This window comes from Lytechinus pictus, chromosome 11, assembly GCF_037042905.1.
Source record: "Lytechinus pictus isolate F3 Inbred chromosome 11, Lp3.0, whole genome shotgun sequence".
Lineage (NCBI taxonomy): Eukaryota > Metazoa > Echinodermata > Echinoidea > Temnopleuroida > Toxopneustidae > Lytechinus > Lytechinus pictus.
Window position 1 is genome coordinate 19341531 of NC_087255.1, and position 9963 is coordinate 19351493.

General features: G+C 40.9%; 1 protein-coding gene across 1 annotated transcript; it reads right to left on the reverse strand.

Annotated features, from left to right (window-relative positions):
• Positions 1-243: 243 nt before the first annotated feature.
• On the reverse strand, positions 244-7403 carry LOC129270936 (uncharacterized). The gene is made up of 3 exons (XM_054908277.2): positions 7151-7403; positions 4037-5407; positions 244-3440 (listed from the first exon to the last, which is right to left on the reverse strand). Exons 1-3 carry the CDS (start codon positions 7272-7274, stop codon positions 2128-2130), a joined length of 2808 nt encoding a protein of 935 aa, XP_054764252.2. The 5' UTR covers positions 7275-7403; the 3' UTR covers positions 244-2127.
• Positions 7404-9963: the final 2560 nt, after the last annotated feature.

Consider the following 9963-nt stretch of genomic DNA (forward strand, 5'->3'; position numbering starts at 1 on the left):
TAAAACGCACAAGAGCTGACCGCTGGCCGTCATTACAAAATGAGTAAAATTTATAAAAACGCCATCTTGTGGATTGAATAATAATTAAAACAAAAGGTGATGATGAAGCTACGCGGATGGTAAATTGTATTTATCTTTTGTTCATTATTTTTTCTGTGGAATTTTTGAAATTTAGTTATTAGATTCAGCCTAGAGCTACCTTACAACAACAACATCAACAAGATAATACGAGTAATTCAAGATGTTAGAACTACTTATTTTATATATTTCATCCTCGATCCAGCAACTTTTACAAGAGTCAATTCTGCATAATGTGAAGGGGCTCAAAGGGACAGGTTTCTGACAAATTATATTTCATACAAAAAAGTTTATGCAGATTCAGGGCCCTGGGAACGATTTTTAAATAGGGGGTGTTGGGAAATTTGTCCAGAAAAAGGTTTCACTCCAAGATAAAGGGGATTTTAGTGAGAATTTTTTTGAAATGCAACCCCCCTAAAAAGATAAAGCTAGTGCTCCTAAAATCTCCGTCATTTGGGAGCTATAACCTTTTTTGGGGCTTGTCAACCCGATTTCCAAGGGGATACTGCCTATGGTAAATAACATACGCAACACCCCCTGGAAAACCTTGAGGGGTGCTTCAGCATCCCTGCTTCCCAGGGCCATGTGCAGAATTGCATTACTTGACAAATTTGTTTCTTGCTTCATAAGAAATTGGGCATATGCGTGAATTATAAGCATGTACATGGTGATGTGATCAACTACAAAAACAATAAAGGTGGTGAGTGTGAACAAGCGTATCGCGACGAATCGATCGTCTTTGAAAAGACATTCCGAAAAAAAAATCAAAAGCGATACCCCACAATCCTTTCGCCGATGTAGCTTCATGGACACGATGGACCTATACGCTTTTCAAACAACTCATGTTTTGTCCTTTTCTTACCATGCTGATTCTGGTTGAAGCTCACCGTCTTTGTTGATAATAATTTTCTAAATGAAACCTACTAACCTAGGGCCTATCTGCTAAATATCATTATCAACTAGTAACAAGTCAATGTCTGTGTTAGTAAAATACTCCGGGGGTCTTTCCAAAGAGTTAAGTGTGACTTATTTAGGGGGTGTTGCTAGAAAATATTTGCAATCAAATGCAAATATTGTGTTGCGATTTTGAAACTGATAGATCAATTTTAACTGTAGCAAATCAGACTACTCTCCTTGTTTCAAGATTAACAATCAAACGCGATATTCGCAATTACTTTCAAGATTTATGACTAATTAATACCATGGTCACATTTGTTCTACGGCGGCCGTACGGCGAGTCGAAAACAGCCGTTTTAACATTTTTTGTCCAACTACATTTAGGTTGTTTGAATCAAAATTAATAAAACGGCTGTTTTCGACTCGCCGTACGGCCGCCGTAGAGCAAATGTGACCAAGGTATTAGGGACCGAAAATAGACTTGCATAAAGTCTATTGCACTTGAATTTGAGCGCGGTATAGAAGGCATCACTGTATTGGCCAAATCTCATCGTGTAGTGCTCTAAATCATCGTACTAATACCTATGTTCAAATAGGTAATTATGCTAATCATAGTATCATCCTTATAAGAGTAAAAGCGAATTGAATATCTTGTCGTAATGACGTCATAGCAATTGTACGATTGGCTAAGTTTCAAAACTTATTTAGCCTTTGCTCTAAAATAAAGGCTTGCAATCATTAAAAAAATGTTATGTTACTATTCCAACAGTAGATACTTTTCATTCACATTCTTAGAAAATCAGCAAAATGCGTTTTGTTCCAAAATCGGACCGTGGACCAGTCGTAAGGTGTGCGGTGGCCTTTAAACTCTTTGTGGACACCCGCCTCTGGGTTTTTTTCTTCCAAAGAGCTGCATTTGACCCAATCGATCTCAATTTTGGCAAGCTATCAATAATCGAGGTATTCGCGCTGTCGCTTTATTAACAAAAATGTCGACTGATTGGTAAGCATGAAGGAGTGTTCGACACATTGAGAGAACATTTTTCAACGGTTATAATTATGCATCCTAGATGATGGTGTCGATGGGTTTTCATGATTGCGATTGATGGGGGTCAATCCGAAATCTTCGTAAGAAGGCCTAGAATGATGCACTCACATATTTCCAGGACATGAATAACCAGAAGCGGGGGAGAAGCCATAGAGCACCACGGATACCTTGGCACCACCTGCGTCTAAACTGTTGTCATCACCTTGTAGCTGCTTCCGCATGACGCACAAGTCTGACTGCGCAATTGGTCCGGACCATTCAGAAGGTTCCAGGTGATGACCATTCAGAGTGATGTTCGATGTTGCTGCACATGGAGCAACGACGTTGGCAAAGCTGGTGGTTGTGTTTCGACGTCGGAGATTAAAGACGGGCAATGGGATAGACCTGCGCAGGGATTGGTCGTGCTCGGCGGGTTCATCTACGCTTGGAACAATCGTCAAACTGGGAAGCGAGTAGCCTGAGCTGTGAGTGAGATTGCGTGAGTTCGGAACTTGGTAGACTAAAACGGGCTGATTTGAAGTGATGAGAGTGTGCGTACTTCTTGTACCACCCTGGTAGAGCCTGTATGTGTGACCTGGTGGGATCTGAACCTCGTCCTCACCGTTATCGATTCTGAGCTTCGTGTGCTTACTGGAAGCCATCACATAGGTCGTCACCTCCCCACCGCCGTAACCCCGCCAAGCTGATGCAACAAAACGACGTCCCCATCGTTCTACAGGGGGTAGATGCTCAAGCTTATGTCCGCAACGTGAGTCGTTTTCGTCGTGATTGTCAGGGTAATAAGAATGCCCGCAAGTGGCACCCGACAAGACAGATATTGGCTTACTTGCAACAACGTGGGTTCCTGTTTGGTGTTCAACGGACATAAAGAAAAGTGCCTGGTGACGTCTGATCTTGAAACCCGCGCGTGTGCCACCATAATGAACATGATTCCTGAACCATAGGCTCCCTTTCAAGTCCAGGTTGACGAAAGTATCATCGTAGATGCCGATGATAACGAAGATTGTATTTTCATATGACGTGACAAGACGATATTGTTGCCCCATCATTGGGGTCGGGAGAGCGAGGAATGCATCGGACCGTTCATCGCTGAATGCATCGTTAAGTCCATACACCAAGACCTGGCCTTGCGTTCTCACTTCCACGGGGTGTGCGGACTCAGAACGGGTATCGTAAAGGACAACAGTGGTTAGCAGCTCAATCTCGATGCTTGGTGTGCCGACGGGGATGACAAAACTGAAAGAGTACGAGCCCGCGTCGATTTGACCGCGGATTGGTCTGTCATCATCTGCAGAAGAAGCACGGTGAATGAACAGCTTTGGGCCTCTTCGGTTCCCTCTGAAATAGGCAGCAAAGGCAACGAAAAACTCACTTCCGACTGCAGAAGTTGGAAAAGTTCTCTCAGCTGGACGTGTATCTGTAGATGGTATAATAAATGAAAGAGATCCAATTGGATAAATTCTAGTTCAACGATAATAATATAAATCAGGAAGGGGGTCATCGGGCCCCATTGAACAAAACCTATCGCGATTCCAACACTGCAAAATAATCATCCTTAATAACCTCCATAATAACCTTGATAGCATTTAGTTGAATAATGTTTCAGTGGCCATCCTCGAAATTTAAATTTATCAATACCAGGAATAAACACAATCAGAATAATCGATCGATGGAGTATTTTGAGGTATAACAGTATGTTTTCCACATTTGTGAGCAACAGTTGTAATAGTGACCTAAAGGGGATTGTATCTGTTTTCTTTTATTCACACTGTAAAAAAATGAATAATTTTAATTATTACTTCAGTAATGTAACCCGTACTACGATAACGATGGCAAATATGTCAAGACAGAGGAATCAACCCTTGGTTTACATGCCGTCCTATCAATTGTGATACGTAACAAATCGTTACAAAACCTGCAATTCTCACAATCATATACAAATTATTGAATCGGGTAAGTGATTTTTCAAATAGTGCTTTAAGGTAAAATCACTGATGATTTAAGAAAACTCACTTCTTGACCTGTCAAGTCCAAGAGGAAAACCATATCCCCCGTTCGTCCCATGCCCAAACAAGAAGGCAGATAGGAAGCAAGCCGACGAAGTTTGATCTGGAGTCGCGGTCAAATGATAGCGTCCCGGTGTCACCCGGAACTGATTCCAGCACACCTGATCAGTGATGGCTGCGAAACCCTCCGAGACCACTTCGGTCTGACCAGGATTTTCCCAGGTCAGACGTCTGAAACATGCGCAATCGTATATGACACTGAGAAGATGAGATATCTCCGCGTTGCCTCTTCTTTCCGTTGCGTTTACGGTGCTGAAGATGACACCATTAGCAGGTTGAGCCAACGGTGGAATAGTCACCATGGTAGGGGATATCTTCTTGCATCGTTCACACGCACCGTGGTAAAGAACGAATGCTACTACCAGGACTGGTTTCGTAGCGGTGATGTGAATGGTTTCGCTACCGGAAATCACAAAGTCGGGATCGTTACCTACACGTTCCTTATCCGTACCGTACACGATATGGGTGTCGTCCTCAGCTGGTATGATCTTGATCCTGGTTATGACGTCGTCAACCGGTTCGGTCTGGTCTCTGCTTCGACGTGTGCTCGGTCCGCCATTGAGGGTTCGATAAATGAAATGTTGTCCCCAATCTTTCTTGCGTGGAAGCTGTTCCACCAAGTGCCCACAACTGCTTTTAACTTTCTTCCTTAGCTTCATCGTGCCACAGTCAACACCAGACATGAATCCAACAGGCGACGTTGAATGAACCCTTGTTCCCGTTAGATCACTCGAACTCTTTATCTGTAGGACTTGGTATGGCTCCAAGGTTACGTTGAGTGTTTCCCTAGGTTGGTAGGTCACGTTCCCATATGTTATTGTTGCAACTGCATCAACGGTAACCGAACATGCTTCAACTGCAACAACAGCAAACGTCGAATGCCTTCTTGCATTATCCTTCTTTTGCTCTAGCGCCACAACAGTGTAATCACTTCCGGTTGAGGTTGAATCAGGCACAGGAAGCGCCAGGAACCCTTCGGTTTTCGCGTGACGGCCCTCCTCTGCGATCCCATAGACGATTACGTCCTCACTGGCTTCGACTTGGACACCATTGTCATGCAATCCTATTCCGTGGGCTATGGCAGATAGAGGAAGCTGGACATTGACCTGTGACCCGGCGACAATAGACACCGATTCAAAGAACCCCAGAAGAGGCATGGATACGTTGACCCGTATGCTTTGTGGACCTCCTGGAAGTGCAGTAATGGTCAGCTTCGGCCCTTGATCCAAATCTATATGTTGCTTTAGACCGTTGTCAATGAAAGCAAATGCAAATCTACGACCCTTTGTTTGAAACTGATGCTGAAAACGGACATCATCTGCGAAAAAAAACACCAAAAAAAAACAGGAAATAGAAATTCAATTGCTAACCAGTGCATATAACATATTTTTATGATGGGCTATTAAGCACTGTCTGTAATAAAGGTGTAGTTTAGTTATAATTAGATAGCACGTTCTGAAAAAAATGGAGGAACGAAACCCTGGAGGTATTGGCGTATCTTACTCAAATGCGCACGGGGATACTGCTACAATTGTAACATCTGTCTTCGCGTCTTTAGCGTTTAAACCACACCCCATCCAACTTTTTACGTCGTTAGCCGTTTTGGTTGTTCTTCAGATTAAACCTTCACTTGCTCTTGTCTTTTTTATTTTTCTAATTCCTTATTTTACTGTTGCCCTTTTCACCCCACCCCTGAAAGGAGATCCGCCACAGACTGGAGAGGAACCGAATGCAACTTGCAGTATTTCGGTTCACATAAAGCTGACAATCGACTCAATAAAGTGTTTATAAATATGTCATGATAAAAGGATCAATATTTATAATGTACTTTGCCCCTACCCTAACAATGGAATTTTCGGTGATATCTGGGCCCCATCTTACAAAGAGTTGCGATTGATCCGATCAATCACAACTATAGACAGCCAGCAACGCCAACATCTATTACTTATGTTTGTTCAAAATATTTTTCATCTACGATGTATATTCATGCATTCATTGTTTTCTTGAAAATTCACTGTGCTTCTCTTTGTTTACAAAGGACATTGTGCAAATTTCCTGTAGAAGAAATTATGACACTGATGGATTTCCATAGAGTTACGATTGATTGGATCAATCGTAACTCTTTGTAAGACGGGGCCCTGGAATCGTCCAATATTTATTAATCATTGGAATATTTTTATCTCGGTGAAATAGAATTATAATTACTCTCTATTCATTTCTTTTTAAAATCAAATACAAACTTTAAAGTAATATAAGTGAAAGCCTGCGTAACGGTTATGAGCAGCATTCCGAAAGATACCACGATGATACCATCGAAAACTTATGTTTGTCATTTGCAATTACGAATAAAAAAATATGTATATACATTTATGCGGAGGTTTCCTCAATATAATTGACCTACAGAAAGGCTGCTTTATATCTCGAAATTCGAAGAGGGACACGTCCAATCGGATAGCCACCACACCGTGCTATCATGGATACCTACATACTGGTGATTAGCGCATAAATAGATGTTGTATGGACACGTCATGTTGTAGTGACAATCATTGTAATCAGAAAATTACAGATCGGACTAAATCCTATTTCATTTGATACCGTGTGAACACGACTTAAACATAATGAAGCAAAAGTACGTATACCGTCCGATATTTTCTAAGCAAATAATTTTTAGGTGGGTTTTTTAAAATTATATTTAAGAAAATATTTCGGGGCAGAAGTCTAAAGATGTTATTTCAAAATCACGCCACTCTCGTATGTTAGTAATGTTATTCTATGTCACGTAAATTGACCAATAGGAATTGGCCCTTCGGGGGCGTTTTCGTTATAAATTATTTAGATTACGTTGAGTTATGGAGCACTGCCATTTTACTTGCTGACACTCGAGTTAACAGCTTCGACCAACTCGTCACCCCACCCCCCGATCTAATGAAGTTCTTGGACAACTACCACCGATAGGTTTTTCTAACCACTATATCACAGATTTAGTACTTTATATGCCTTGATATCTTACGGGTGTTTAGGCTACGGTCATGGCAATTTGACAATATCTAGTTTAGCTCACCTTGTATACTTGGATCGGACAGTGCGCTCACAGTAGGCACGACAGAGATCACGTTGACCACGAAACACCAGAAGAAGAGGACACTCCACGATGTCATCGACGCCATCATCATCATGGTCGTCATCTCTCTCAACCACCAGGCCTTTCTAGCTGACCAGGTTGACTGCCGAAAACCCACAAAAATTATCCGTTTTTATGCAATTTATTACTTTTAAAGCAACTTTACTGACTGGTGACTTCCCAGTTAAACCATGCTCAATTTTAGGGCGGAATTAAAACTAGTCTAGGTGTAAGATAGCAAGTTTAACAGCGGGGAAGCATACCGCTGATGTTGTTTCGGGTGTAAAATTTCGTGTCACGGTCATTTAAAGGACGTATCCGGTATCCGGACCTTTGTTATGATTTAGGAGAACTAATGTAAAGTGAAATGGTAACTATAGTTTTTCGTTGAAATATATGGAAATGAGTCTTATCAGTGATTGTTTCCCGGCTTCCTCTGAACTTGAAATACAGGGAGAAAGTTTGAGCGACGTCATAAGAGGTGCGAAAAAGTTCGCCAAAGGTTTAACACTAAAAGGGTTCGGATTTATGATACCAGCATGTTGCAACTTTTAATACACATTAGATTGAGCTTAGTAGAAAACATATTTTCTTAACATGCTTTATTATGGTATTGGAAATAATACGAATGACAATTTCATTCTTGAAAAGAACAAATTATCTCTTTTTATTATTTCTTTGTTCTGTCCAACAAAACCAAATGCACACTATGCCCTTAAAAATCAACGTAAAACTAAAATATGAACAGAAATAGACACGGGTGCGGAGGGACCCTGTGAAGTAAGATAAATAGAGTATGGAGCTACTACTCCATGGATATACAGGTACTCTGTAGATGTGGATTGAATGGCATAGAGGAAGAGAGGTAGAGAAAGAGTTTAAGAAAGTGAAATAGATAGATAGAGAGAGAGAGAGAGGGGGGGGGGGAGAAGAGAAAGGGTGAGGGGGAGGGATTGAGCTTTAAGGAAAGTGGGGAAAGAAAAGACTGAGAGTTAGGGAGAGGGCGAGGAAGGGCAAGATAGATAAATTCTAGAAAGACAAATATATAGAGAAACGGTAAGGGAGAGAGGGAGGGGGGGGGGGGGGTAAGTAAGATAGAGTGAGAGAGAGAGAGAGAGGTGGCGGATGTATCGCTTACCAACGCGGATATCCGAAAATATAATGAAAGCAGGGGGTGTTTCATAAAAGTTGTCGGCACTGACTATGTTGTCAGTGCTGACAATTTCAGTGGAATCCTTGGTTTTGATTGGCCGAGAGGCATTGGCCTCTGACCGTTACTATGGTAACTGTCGGACAGGGCCCTGGGAACGATTTTTTTCACTGGGGATGGTGATGTAAATTTGAAAAGCAAAAAAAAAAAAGTTTTCACTAACAAAATAGAGGTCAAATTATATAGTTCCGACAAATTTGAAAAGCAAAAAAAATATACTAACAAAATAGAGGTTAAAAGCGGGGGAAAAAAGAAAAGGGGGATTTATTACAAAATGAATGTCATTTTCGTTACATTTTTTCAATTTTTTTTTTACACATCTCCCGGAATACCTGGGGGTGCTGCCTATGGAGAATAATACGCGCAGGACCCCCAACACCCCCGTTTCACAGGACCATGCTGTCAGAGAAAGTAAACTTGTCACTGCTGACAACTTTCATGAAACCCGGAGCAGAGCACGGCGGCGCTAAAGAAACATCACACGATCTCATCTCTTGTATGTCATGCTGTTGGTGTCTCAATCCCTCCTCAGTCCAATATAGTTAACGGTCAAGTCTATCCCAGAAAAATGTTGACTTGAATCCACAGAGAAAAATGAAATAAGCATAACAATGAAAGATTCATCAGAATCGGATGTAAAATAGGAAAGTTATAAGATTTTAAATTTTCGCGTATTTTTCACAAAACAGTTATGCACAACTCAGTGATATGGAAATGAGCGAGTCGAGCGAGTCGATGTCACTCACTATTTCTTTTGTTTTTATTGTTTGAATTATACAATATTTCAATTTTTTGAGATTTGACAATATAAGGCAAACTCGACTGAACCATAAAATGTTAAAACAATGGTAATACTTCATGTTGAGGGAAGAATTAAACTTCACAGGACAATGAGGAGAAGATTAGGATGTTTCATATTTTACATAATAAAATACAAAAGAAAGTGATTGGGTGACGTCATCAGTCCCCTCATTTGCATACCGACCAGGGTGTGCATAAACTTTTTTGTGAAATTAAGCGAAACTTAAGAATAATCTCATATAACTTTTTTATTTTACACCCAATTTTGATGAAATTGTCAGTGTTATGCTTGTTGGATTTTCCTCTTTTTATTCAAATCAACTTTTTGTTGGGGTGGACTTGTGCACTTTGGTACCGTCAGTGGATGTACTTTCAATTTCCTTCTACTGTCATGACTGTAGCTCATCTGCCGGTGGAAGTTACTGAATTTCACTTAAAATTCTGACTTCTCATTTCCGTTGGAAGGAAAGACTTTTTTTCTCATCCGGCACGTCCGGGTTCGCTTTTCTCTAATTAAGTAAACAGAATATTGAAGAAAGACATCTGCATGATATTAATGATGAGTTCCTGACGTGTAACATTGTTTGTTATCACACAACAAAGCCATCGAAGGCATGGAAAATCGGGGGGGGGGGGGGAGATATTGGGACAGGAATTATTTGACTAAATTGTATTAATTTGATAAGATGATACCTCTGAACTAGACGTCGTAAAAGTACAGGTCGAAAGTAATATACTTGAA

Coding starts and splice junctions, on each gene's coding strand:
- LOC129270936 (XM_054908277.2), bottom strand. CDS start 7,274: ATGACGACCATGATGATGATGGCGTCGATGACATCGTGGAGTGTCCTC. Junction 5,408..7,150: donor GTCCGATCCAAGTATACAAG/GTGAGCTAAACT, acceptor TTTTTTTCGCAG/ATGATGTCCGTTTTCAGCAT. Junction 3,441..4,036: donor TGGACTTGACAGGTCAAGAA/GTGAGTTTTCTT, acceptor TACCATCTACAG/ATACACGTCCAGCTGAGAGA.